This window comes from Dromiciops gliroides, chromosome 1 (assembly GCF_019393635.1).
Source record: "Dromiciops gliroides isolate mDroGli1 chromosome 1, mDroGli1.pri, whole genome shotgun sequence".
Taxonomy (NCBI): Eukaryota; Metazoa; Chordata; class Mammalia; order Microbiotheria; family Microbiotheriidae; genus Dromiciops; species Dromiciops gliroides.
Window position 1 is genome coordinate 650,165,590 of NC_057861.1, and position 13,621 is coordinate 650,179,210.

Genomic DNA, 13,621 nt, shown 5'->3' on the forward strand with positions numbered 1-13,621 from the left:
GTGATATATTTCCATTCTAATTTAAATGCTTGAAAGTTTCTTTTCTATAAAAATTCCAAATAAAAATTGTGAACATAAAAAAATAGAATGCTGTGTTACATTTGGAAGTTCGAATGTTTATCACCATCTGACGCTGTCATGGGAAGCAATTGCTCCTTACACTCCTTTAAGAAGTGAGAATTTGCAACGCCACCAACTGATGACAATGTAATTATCCCTCATACTGTCAAAACAGAGGTGCTTTCCCTTCCTCACATACATGATTACACATGCAAATCCAAGCTTATCAGAAATGGTGTAAGGAAGGGGATCAAGTGGTTGGATGGGAATGAGCAACATCACATGAACAATGAACCCTAGTGATGGAGACCACATCTACATACAGCTCTCTATCTTAAACATATTTGTATCATTCCCTTCTTCTGTAGGAATTCATTCTTTGGCATCCAGACAGCTTTCAACAGAATGTCATATCATCCACAATATACAGCAATAACCATGGCAAAAAATAACTAGGGAAAGAAAAACGCCACAGTGAATCTGAATGTCTCATTTTAGGCTTAAATGATTTAATTAACTATTCATTAACACTGCAGACAAAACTCAGTCTTTCAGAAAAATAAAAGGGATAGTGGCCAAGCAATTTCCAGAATGGGTGCTTAGATGGGTGATGTCCTACCTGGTCTTTCAGCTGCTGAACTGACGTCTGAAGGTTCAGAATCTGACTGAAGAGAGGACTCTGCAGGACTGATTTTAGGAGACTCAGTTTGTCTTCATTTGCTATATCACCACGTTCCCGCAGTTTAGCTTGCAAACGCTCTGCTGCTTGTAAGGCTCGGCTCGTGTCTACACCAAAATGGATTAGTAGTCAATAAAAAGTTTTTAAAAAGAGATTCATATCATAATAAATTTATGTTGATTGATAGCAAGACAACCATATTTTTCAATGAAACAATGAAACTATATTCATTCTCACCAAAATAATGATAGTTCGGGTTTATATAGGGCCTTTATAAATTGTTACACTTATATTTTATTCTTATATCAACTCTATGAAGTGGTTTTAAAAAGTATTATTTTCCATATTATAGATTGGTAAACTAAGGTACAGAAGAGGTAAGTGCTTTGCCAAAAGTCACATGGATAGTTAATAACAAAGCCAGAACTTGAACCCTCACAATCTGACTTCAAAACCAGTGTTTGGTTGTTTTTTTGTTCCCACCATACCATAATGCCTCTCACAAAAACTTCACAGGAGAACCTTAAGAAGTGGAGAGAGAACTTTGCTAATAAAAAATATACTCACTCAAGTCTGCCATGACTAATGCGGAAAAAAAAAGGGGAAGAGAAAAGAAAGGAAAAGAAAAGAGAAGAGAAAAAGAAAGAAAAAAGGAAAGGAAAGGAAAGGAAAGAAAAGAAAAAAGAAAAATTGTTTGACAGATAACTTTTTGTAGAAAAAACTGGAAACAAAGTAGATGCCCATTAACTGGAGAATAAATAAATTATGGTACATGAATATAAGGGACAGTAATAAACAACAAACATGATGAATACAGAGAAACACGAAAGGATTTAAGTAAACTAATGTAAAATTAAGTAAGCAGAACTAGGTAAATAACATACACAAGATTATAGTGATGAAAATGGAAAGAACAACCATTACAATAAAAAATGTTACAAAATTCTAAGGAACAAGCATGACCCCAAGGAAAGGATAGGACTAGACACCCAACCTTATTCCTTTAAAGAGGTATATGGGAGGGGTAGGGAAGAGAAAAAGGAAGTGGTTCACAGGTATAGGATATTGCATATAATATCAGGTATTTTTGATGTCTTGATCAGTTTTGCTGGATTTTTCCTCTTCCTCTTTTTTTTTAAGGTTTTTATTTGTTTTCATAAAGAGTGGGGAGAAGGATACAAGAGGAAATCTGGGTGATATAAAACAAATTACGACAATAAAAATCTATTTTTAAAAGATATTTGAAAACATGGATAACATTTAGCCTATTTGATGTAATATTTAATTCCATCTTCCTCTCTCTCCTTTTTAAATTTAGTAAAAAACTATTTTACTTAGACTTTATGTGAATTTAAACACCATCTATTTCTACTTTCACATACAAATATCTGCTCAATCAGAATGAATTTTATTACTCTGACATTTTCTTATTTCTTGACTATAAAAAGAAAAAAGAGGCACTCATTATTAAATGAATACAAATACACTGTAGGTCAAACTATCAGCACTAAAACAGAACTAACCTATAAAGTAGCCATTGGTTTTATCCACTCATTACAAGGATCATAGACCTAGAGAGCTTGAATAGATTTCAAAGATATTGTAGTCCAATTGCCTCAATTTTATAGACAAGAAAATTGAAGCTCATGTAAACTAAGTGAGTCTCCAAAGGTCACAGAAATAGTATTAGGGATGAGACTGAACCTAGGTCCTTGGACTCCACAACTAGTTTCCTACAAGTGATAGGTCAGATGAACCATATAAAACAGACTATTCTGAACTGCTTCAAGAGTCTTCAAGAAATGAAACGAGTAAGACAAACATGCCTCTAAAGAAACAGACAAAAAAAAAAATCTTGGCAACTAGTCCCATCACTTCCTGAAAAATAAAGGGAGAATGACACTTGCTAGCTGTGTGACCCTGGGCAAGTCACTTAACCCTCATTGCCCCACAATAAAATAAAATAAACGGAGAAGAAATGGAAGCATTTTATATCAGATTTTATATTCTTGGCCTCAAAGATCACTGCAAACAGTGACTGTAGCCATGAATTTTTTTTTTTAAAGTTTGCTCCTTCAAAGGAAGGCTACAGAAAATCTGGACAGCATACTAAAGCAGAGACATCACCTTGCTGACAAAGGTCCATGTAGTCAAAGCTATGGTTTTTTCAATAGTAATGTATGGCTGTAAGAGTTGAATTATAAGGAAAGCTGAGCTCAGCAGAACTGGCACTTTCAAGTTGTGGTGCTGGAGAAGACTTTTGAGAGTCCCTTGAACAGCAAGGATATCAAATAGGTCAATAAAGAAATTAATTCAGACGATTTACTGGAAAGTCAAATACTGAACATGAAGTTTAAATACTATGGACACATAATGAGAAGACTGGATTCAATGGGAAAGACTGAAGGCAAAAGGAAAAGGGGATGGCAGAGGATGTGATAGTAGTATCACAGTATCATAGAAGCAACAAACATGAGCCTGGACAAACTTCAGGAGATAATGGAGGATAAAAAGTCCAGCCTGACATGATACAGTCCATGGGATCATGAAGAGTCCAACAGCATTGTATGTTGCTTTTAAAGGAAAACATTTTGTATGGGTTTTCATAATCCTAATAGCCCAAGTATTTGCGTAAGAAAAAGCAGTAAGTAATTTTTCTACCAAAAACATTAGGGATGAGGATAAGAGTAAAGGGGTGGGGGGGGCAGCTAGGTGACAAAGTGGATAAAGCACTGGCCCTGGATTCAGGAGGACCTGAGTTCAAATCCAGCCTCAGACACTTGATACTTACTAGCTGTGTGACCCTGGGCAAGTCACTTAGCCCTCACTGCTTCACCAAAAAGAGTAAAGGGAAATCCAGTTTTAGCAAAGAGGTACTTAATCACAAAACAATATTTTCAAAATAAAAAGAAAACAAGAGAGATAGATACTATAGACATGCATCATATATCATATGTATCTAGGCAATTTTAATCATTCAAACTGAAAATATCAATTCAGAGGATACTGAGATTTGAAGCAGGAGGAGACCTGAGAGATGATCTAGGCCTAGATTAACCTTTTCAATATCTATTTTAAGATATCTTTAATCTTCATTAAAGTTTATCTGTATTAACCTAAACTATCCAAATTCTGTTAATCTCCATTCCCTGGGGCGGTTATATGTCAGAATTCTAAGGCAGGTCAATTATGACATGGAGAAAACAAACTTAAGATCTGGGTCCTCATCTTCATTCAGTGTTATCCATTTGATAACAATGACCTATGCTAAAAAACAAACAAATTAAAAAAAAACACACCGAGAACTGGGTTTATTCTAAACTTACTCAAGTCCATTGTTGCTAGAATAATTAAGGTTTTTTTAAAGTTTAAATTATTATTTTAGAATAAATGATTCAGGTAAAGGAAAAAAATCACATTTATTGGATAAACCATATTACTGAAGAGAGAAGTTTGTTTGGGTCAGTGTTTTAAAGGCTAAAATTCCAATTTCATTTTTTGGCAAAAGTGAACAAGAAAGAATCAGTCTTACCTATAGTTTCCAACATGTTTTTTAGAAGTTCAGTTTCTCTTTCAAATGACTAATGCTGTCTGTTACTACAATCCTGTGAGTGGAAAAAAGAAAAAAGAAAAGAAAATGAAATGCTCATTTGACAGAACTTTTAAATTTTACTCTAAAACTAAGCACCCTCAAACAGATTTTGATACACTTACATTCATTTCATATTTAAAATGCAGCTGATTACACTCTAAGGTAACCTTTTCATAGGACGCAAAAAAGGGTGTGTTAATTTGGGGACTTATTAAAAGTGATCTAACATCTGCATAATTATATTATTTGCATAATGAAGTATAGGTTTATAGTCTATTTTAATCAAGGTCTCATGAGTTTAGTTTCCAAAATATTTCTTTCAGAAATTTCTATCCAGATCTAACCAGGCTTATATTCACATATCTGTTACCAAGTTAAAAGACTAAACATTTATTTGTTGTAGTAAATGGGGGGACAGGGAATCTATATACCCTGGACAATCACAAAAGCCTTCTAATTGGCCTCCTTTTCTCCAATCTCTCCCTTTTCAACCAATCCGCCACAGAGTAACCAAAATATAGCTCTAACCATGTCACCCCTCCTTTTTTCCTCCAGTTAATAAACACCTGTGGCTCCCTAATATGTCCAGTATAAACTATAAAATTCTCTAGAAGCTGTGCCCTTCCCACATTTCCTGTTTCCTCACATTATATTCCTGTTCATAAAATCTATGGGCTATTAATACCATCCTACTAGCTGTCTCTTGCACACCGTAATTCATCTCCCAGTCCATGACTTTGCAACGGAGGTTGCCTATGCCTAGGATGCTTTCCCTTGTCACAGCCACCTCTTGATATTCCTAGTGTGAAGACTCTGTTTAAGTGCCACTTCTTTCAATTATTATTTTCTTTATCTGTTATTTCTTTATTATTCCACAATAAACTTTAAATGGATACATGCCCTGAATATTAAAGATCATGGCATAAAAAATTAGAAGCAGATCATGTACCTTGCACAGCTATGAGTAGGAGAACTATTCTTAATGAAATAATGGATGGAAGTAATTACAAAAGATCATTTAAATAATTTTGATTACATTAAATTGAAAAGCTTCTGCAGAGACAAAATTAATGCCTCTAAGAAGGAAAGTGGTCAAACAGGAAAAGCAAATCTTAGTATCAAATTTCTTTTATAACAGTTTGGTATCTAAGATACATAGGTAACTAATATATACACACATATTATATTATATTATATACACACATGTGTAACTATAAGTATGTATGCCAAATGCCATTCCCCAGTAGATAAGTGGTCCAAGGATATGAGTAGTTCTCAAAAGAATTACCAAATATTAATACCCACATGAAAAATGCTCTGTCATTAATAATAAGAGAAAAGCATATCAAAACAACTCCATTTCCCCTAATATCAAAGTGGCAATGATGACAAAAGATGAGAATAATGAATATGGGAAGATAGGTAAACTAAAGTACTGTTGGTAGAGCTGTAAATCGATACAATTATTTTGGAAATGAATATATAGTTATGTAAATAGGGTAACTAAAATGTCCATGCTCTTTGACCCAGAGATTCTACTATTATTTATCTACTTCAAGGAGGTCATTGTTAAAAAGAAAGTCTTCCTATAGATAACAAAATGACTGCAAACATAGCAGATACACATCAGTTTAGAGAATTGCTAAACAAACTGGTACATGAATGTAATAGGATATTACTGTGCTATTAAAAAATGAAGATTATGATGAATATAGAAAACCATGAGAAAACTTAACAGGAATGGATTGGAAAGTGAAATTACCAGAGCCAAGAAAAGAATATACACCAATGTTCCACTGGTATATACTCTTACATATATTTTCACATTTTTTGATGTACTGATCATTTTGCTGATTGCTTCTCTTTTTTAAAAAAACATTATTTGTTTTATGAAATGGAGGGGGAAGCATACAGGAGGAAATTTAGGTAATGTTAAAAAAAGATAAGAACTACATATACAGAGAGAGAGGGAGACAAAAAAGTACACATAAATGTAAATAAATACTTACACACATATACAAGAGGGGAAAAGGGAAAAAGATAACTTTTCTCTAGGCTAATCTTCATATGGTATGATCTCAAGGTCCCTAAGTTCAAGTATAGTAGGCTTCCACCAGTTGTGGATGACCATGGATCAGCGCCTTGAAGAGCCACAGGCCACAGTGGCTGTGCAGTCCAATACAGGAGCCGCAGGTCCCGCCACAACGAGGACATCGGAAAACCGCGCTCTCTGTTGCCCATCGGTTCCTGCGTCTCATTCGTTTTTCTTCCTCCCGAGCTTGAAGGCCCATCTCAGCTGCGCAAGCCACTCCTGAGTACTGAACTCCATCGGGGGTGGTCCTTAGCCATCTCCTCCCAGCTGCTGATGTCTATTCCCAGAGCCCTCAAGTCTCACTTGCATACATCTCTGTAGCGTCCAGCAGGTCTTTGGCCTGAGGTTAACTTGCCATAGAGTAGGTCTTTAGGAATGCGCCCATCTTGCATGCGGTGCACATGACCAAGCCAGCGCAACCATCTTTGTTTCAGTAGCGTGTAGATGCTCAGAAGTTGCTCGAGTTGGAGCACTTCTGTGTTGGTGATTCTATCTGACCAAGATATGCCAAGGATGCGCTGAAGGCAGCGCATGTGGGAGCTATTAAGCTTCTTCTCTTGTCTAGTATACGTAGTCCGTGTTTTGCTGCTATACAGTAAGGTACTCAGTCCTTCGAAAAAAGAACTGGACTTCAAGTCAGGACATGGGTTCAAACCCCAGATATGATGTGTGTTCTACTTGTCTGATTGTGGATAAGCCAATTCATCTCTCTGTACCTCAGTTTCCTTATCTGTGAAAGGAGGAGGCTGAATTCAATGCTGAATTCCTGTTCTAGCTCCATGATTCTAGAATTCCTTCATCATCCAGGTTGTCCTCTTCTGGATACTCTCTAGCTTACTAAGGTCCCTACTAAAATGTGGCTCCCAGAAATGAGCAAAATACTCCAAATGCAGTCTCAAAAGGGTAGAATACAGTGTGACTATCATTTCCTAAATCCTAGAGAGTCTCATTAGCTTCTTTTAGTTGCAAAATCCCACTATTGTCCTGTATAGAGTATGCAATTCATTGAAATATTTGTCTTTTTAGATGAATTGCTAACTAGCAATACCTCCCCTATCTTGTACATGTGAAATTCATTTTGAATGTATGTGCAAGACTCTCTCTACATTTATCCCCATTAAATTTAATCTCCAATTCAGCTCAACCAACATCCGTGCCTGTCAAGATTTGTATGTATTCAATATTTTTTGACATACTGTCTCTTCCAGCTTTGTGTCATCTGCAAATCTGATAAGCATCCTATCTATGCCATTATACAAGTCATTGAAAGAGACTTGATTTCTTACTGTTCCTCCCCAGCCTCTATTTATTCAAAGCTTACAATCAATAAGACATTTTGATATTCATACATTACCTGTCCTTGTTTCCATCTTAATGGGTATATCTTTTAAAAAATCTAAGTCAGTTGGTGAATTTCTTATTTATACATGGTCTGTTAAGATAAATCCTCTTTTGCTTCTTCTTCAGAACTGCTTTATATTTAAATATATTTAAATACCTTTAGAATGTAGATTTCTATCCTGTTTGGGCTGACTTCTCCTGTGGAATTTTAGCCCATGGTATCCTACCTATCCTTTCATTAAATTAAACACTTTCAAAATTAGATTTCCCAAAAACATCTAAGGTGAATGTTAGATTATGCCTAGCTTTCCCCTCCTCTGTAGTAAATTCCAAAGTGGAAGTCACTTCTCCCTGGATAAACAGTGAACAGATTCAAAATAGTAGCTCTTTTTGTTGAGTCTTCTCCTTTATAAAGGATAAAAGTTTTCTGTTTGTTTTGTTTTTGTTTTTTTGGTTTTTTTGTGGGGCAATGAGGGTTAAGTGATTTACCCAGGATCACCCAGCTAGTATGGGTCAAGTATCTGAGGCCACATTTGAAATCAGGTCCTCCTGAAACCAGGGCTGGTGCTTTATCCACTGTACCACCTAGCTGCCCCACAAAAGTATCTTTAAGATAAGCTAAAGAATGATTAGCTTCTCTGCTTTTAGCTGAATTCTAGATGTTTAGATAACTGAAAATTCCTATCTTTACTCATCTTGTGATCTCTTTTCTGCACTATACTTTGGCTGCTGAAGTCAAAGAATGAGTGGTGGTAACAAGGATAGAAGCTCTTAAGTTATCCTCCTGAAGGAACTGATGCCTTAGGTACTCATTAAGAGTTTCAGGACACTGAAATATGGCCACCCTTTGTGAAATGTAGAATAAAAAAAGAATTTATTAAGTACTTACCACGTACAAGAGTGAAAAGGATATTCAGTCCCTTCCTTCAAGGACCTCCCATTCTAATGTGGGAAACTGAGTCCAAATCCCTCATGCTACAAATGAGAAAAATCAGGCTCAGAGATATTAAATAATTTGCTCAGGGTCACTTATCTCTTAAGTGTCTGAAGCAGGATTTGAATTTGGGTCTTACTGACACCAAATGTTATCCACCACACCAGACTATCAAAAGCTTGCCAATGTCTTCCCAATTAAGTTTAATGACCTGATCCTATCATTTAAGGTCTTCCACAATCTGCTTTAACCTACCTGTCCAGTCTTATCTCTAACCACTCCCCTTTTCATTACATGTTTCAGCTGATCTGTAATTTTTCCTAGTATCTGTTCTCTTCTAACTTGGAAGGAGAAGATAACAGAAATATATTCAGTGCTTACTATGTGCCAGTCACTGTGTCAAGAGCTTTAAAAATATCATCTCATGTGAGCCTCACAAGAATCCTGGGAGATAGGTACTATTATTATTTTCATTTTACAGTTGAACATACCAAGTGTCTGAGGTCAGATTTAAACTCAAGTCATCCTAACTCCAGGTGCAGCACTCTGCCCACTGTCCCACCTGGGTGCCTCCAGACATGCAGAGGCATGGGTTCTTTCTATTGATGTCCCTTCATCCCTAAATGTCCTGACAAATAGGGACACTATCTCCTCTTAAAAGCTTTTATTAGGCTCATCACCACCCTAATAGACGTGATTTCTCCTTTCTCAAATTTCCAAGAGTATTTTACCTTGACTTTCTTTGCCCCTATTACATCTTACTTTGTAATAATCATACTTAGCATTGATATAGAGCTTTAAGGCTTGCAGAGAACTTGATAAATATTATCTCATATTATCATTACTAGAACCCTGGGAATTAGGTGTTATTAGTATACCCATTTTCCAGATGTGGAAATAGGACCAATGGAGGTTAAATAACTTGCCATGGGTAGCATAGCTAGTAGTAAGTGTATGAGGCAGGTATAGGAATACAATGAAATATAATTGTCACGATAAATTGTCACGGGTTTTAGAGAAAATATGGGGAGACTTGTCTAACATGATATACAATGAGGCAACAAATTATATGTATACAAACATACACATATACCCAGAATGAGTACAACAATGGAAATTAAAACATACCTCAGGCAAAGGAGAATAGACAACATTGGTATCAAATGACTTAAAATTAAAACATCCTTCTTTTCTGTTAACAATTAGTGAACTAAAAGAAGCAGAAAGCGATATGCACAATGACAATCATCTCATTAGAGGTTTTTGTTTTGTTTAACTGTTCTTGGCTAAAATACTTCATGTAGAAGTTTATTCCAAGGTTTGCTCCGCAGTATCTACAATTTCAAAACCAAATGTATAAATAAGGATAATTTAAAATATATTTGTAAAAGCCAGTACTTGCAAACTATTATTTCAATAATGTATTTTTATAAATTAGGAATTAAAGTTAACCTCAATAGAGTACAATTTGAAGACAACAATCTCTTCTCTTTCAGGAAAAGCAAAGTAAAAACTTAATAAATGCTTCATGCCTGACAGACTCCCTATCTCAGTACTGCCTCATGGTACGGTAGGTAATAATAAATCATTTTCAATGAATTTTCAATGTTTTTATCTTTGCTCAGTTTGGGATGACACTGTACAATGACAGCCTCAGGGAAAATAATTAATAACTAAAAAGTATTGTCAAGATAATCAATATTTTAAAAACAATGAGCAAAAGTGTAGCACCTACATATGAAATTTGAAAACCATTTCTAGAAAAATGTAATTCATCAAGACAATATACAAATTCATTCATTCAGCAAATATATATTAAATGCCTATTAGGAGTAAGACAGTATACCAGAAGATGAAGATGCAAAGGAAGGGAAGGGAATAAGCATTTATATAGTGCCCATTATGTACCAGACAATGCCAAGTGCTTTTCAAATATCTCATCAACTGTGAGCCTTAACTCTTCTCAGCAAGACAATGATTCAAGATAATTCCAGAGGATTCATGATGGAAAATTCTACCCACATCCAGAAAAAGAAACTGTGGAATCTGGATGCAGATTGAACCATACTGTTTCTACTTTTTTTCTTTTTCTTTTTTTCTTTTTTGAGGTTTTTCCCTTTTGTTCTGATTCTTCTTTCATAGCATGACTAATGCAGACATATGTTTAATGTGATTGTACGTATATAACCTATATCAGATTGATTGCTGTCTTGGCAAGGGTGGGGAGGGAGGAAGAAAAATTTAGAACTAGAAATCTTATAGAAACAAATGTTGAGAACTATCTCTACATGTAACTGGAAAATAATAAAATGCTTTTATGATAAAAACACATAACTCATTTCATCCTCACAACAACTATATGAGAATGTATTATTATTTCCATTTTAATATTGAGAAAACTGAGGCAAACAGAGCTTACGTGACTTCACCAGGTTCACAGCAGCTAGAAAGTATCTGAGGCTAGATGTGAACTTCCTGAGTTCTATCCAATGCACCACCTAGATGCCTCTGGTTGAAAAATAAAAACAAAATAGTCTCTACCCTCAAAGAGCTTACATTTTACTAGAGAAATACAATATAAATGACTTTTTATATACAAAATATAAAGAAAGTAAAATTTGGAGGTAAGGAAGGGGTGTTAACAGTGAGTGAGATCAGGAATAACCTCATGATAATAGTGGTATTCAAGTCGTGCCTGCATGGGAGCTAGAGATTTCATGATGTAGAAATGAGGATGGGGTACATATTCCATGGGTAGGGAGCAAAGTCATGGGGAGAGGAAGCAAAATGCCAAGTATTGGGAATGACAAGTAAGCCAGTTTGGAAAGAATCTAGAGTTGTGAGGGGGGAGTAATGTGAAATAAGCTTGGAAAGGAAGACTGAAGCCGGATTTAAATGAGAGTTTGTATTTTAGGGGCAGCTAGGTAGCACACTGGATAGAGCACCAGCCCTGGAGTCAGGAGGACCCAAGTTCAAATCCAGCCTCAGACACTTGACACTTACTAGCTGTGTGACCCTGGGCAAGTCACTTTACCCCAATTGCCTCAAACCAAAAAAAAAAAAAAAAAGAGTTTGTATTTTATCCTTGAGGCAATTTGAGTAGGGAAATGACAGGGTCAGACTTAAATCTTTGGCAGCTGTGGGAAGGATGGATTAGAGAAGACTGATGAAGTGGGATGACCACTTATGAAGTTGTTACAATAGTTCAGGCAAGAGGTGACAAGGATCTACTAGAGTGGTTTTGGTGTGAAATCTGAAGAATCTTATTGAGATAGGATATATAGGATTGGTTAAGGGAGGAGAAAAAGTCAAGGATGACACAGAGACTTAAAACTTGGGTATCTGGAAAATTGGTGGTATCCTTCTCAAAAGAGGGAAGTTATGAAGAATAGTAGGTCTGGGAGAAAGAGAATAAATTCCATTGTGGATATGCTGAATTGGAGAGACCTATGGAACATCTAAATGGATTGTTACAGCTGACTTTTAGTGATATGGGAGCACAGTTTAAGAAAGAAATTTGAGCAGGATATACAGATTTGGGAATCATCTACAGAGAGATGGCAATTGAAAACATGGGATCTAATAAGACCATGAAAAAGAAAGTATAAAAAAAGAGATGATGGCCCACAAGAGAGCCATATGGCATATGTAAGCTGCAAGGACAGGACATAGATGATGATCTTGCAAAGAAGACTGTGAAGGCGTAGTAAAACAGGTAGAAAGACAAGCAAAAGAAAGAATTATAATCCCCTATAATCAGAAAAATGAGAGGATCCTGAAGGATAAGATAATCAGCAGTCTTAAACAGGACAAAGAAGTCAAGAAGGATTTGTAGTGAGAATAAATCACTGGCTTTAGAAATTAAGAACCTGTCGGTACCCTTGAAGAAAACAGTTTCATTCAGAAGACAACAAAGCTTGAAAAATAAGTGGAAAATGAAAAAGTAGAGATATTGAGGACAGTCTCCCCACTCCAGGGCTGTGGCCAGAAATCAAAAGAAAGAGAATAGGATGATGATAGTCTGAGGGGATGGCATGGTAAAATAAAGGCATTTGATTTGGGGGTTGTTTTTGGATAGGGGGACATCTGGGCAAATTTGTAGACCAGATAAGGAGACAATGGCTAAAGAGAGATTGAAGTTTAGAGAGAAGGGAGAGGTGATCAAAGGGACAGACTCAAAAAGGAAACAGTGAGGAATCTGTAAAAAGAAACAAATGGTGGAAAAGTTGACCTAGACAAAGAAAAGGGAAACCTCTTCCTTAGAAACTGGCATCAAAGGGCAGATGGGGACGATGTTGCATGAATTAGAGGTGTCAAATTGGAAATAAGGCCATCACAAAAGATGGCTTTTAAGATCTACACAAAGTATGAGGATAAGTGTATTAAGAAGTAAGGGCAGGCAGCAGCTAGGTGGAGCAGTGCATAGAGCACCGGCTCTGGAATCAGGAGGACCCAAGTTCAAATCTGGCCTCAGACACTAAACACTTACTGGCTGTGTGACCCTGGGCAAGTCACTTAACCCCAATTGCCTCACTAAGAAAGAAAGAAAGAGAGAAAGAGAAAAAGAGAGAGAGAGAGAAAGAGAGAGAGAAAGAGAGAGAGAGAGAAAGAGAGAGAGAGAGAGAAAGAGAGAGAGAGAAAGAAAGAGGCATACATATAAAAAAATGCTCTAAATCACTACTGATTAGAGAAATGCAAATTAAAACAACTCTGGGGTATCACCTGACACCTATCAGATTGGCTAATATGACAAAAAAGGAAAATAGTAAATGTTGGAGAAGCTGTGGAAAAATTGGAATACTAACGCATTGTTAGTGGAGCTGTGAACTGATCCAACCATTCTGGAGAGCAATTTGGAACTATACCCAAAGGGCTATGGGACTGTTCATATCCTTTGACCCAGTGGTACCACTGCTAGGTCTG

The 13,621-nt window shown here is 36.2% G+C and overlaps 1 protein-coding gene across 9 annotated transcripts in view; it reads right to left on the reverse strand.

Annotated features, from left to right (window-relative positions):
- Window positions 1–13,621, reverse strand: part of MPDZ (multiple PDZ domain crumbs cell polarity complex component) — a 220,961-nt gene that overhangs the window by 183,456 nt on the left and 23,884 nt on the right. For all 9 annotated transcript variants that reach the window (XM_043979442.1, XM_043979441.1, XM_043979448.1 and 6 more), the window contains exons 2-3: window positions 4,272–4,344; window positions 680–846 (exon numbers count right to left, since the gene is read on the reverse strand). In XM_043979442.1, the coding sequence (XP_043835377.1) occupies window positions 680–846; window positions 4,272–4,287 (183 nt within the window). In that variant the 5' untranslated portion in view covers window positions 4,288–4,344. The remainder of the gene's footprint in view (window positions 1–679; window positions 847–4,271; window positions 4,345–13,621) is intronic.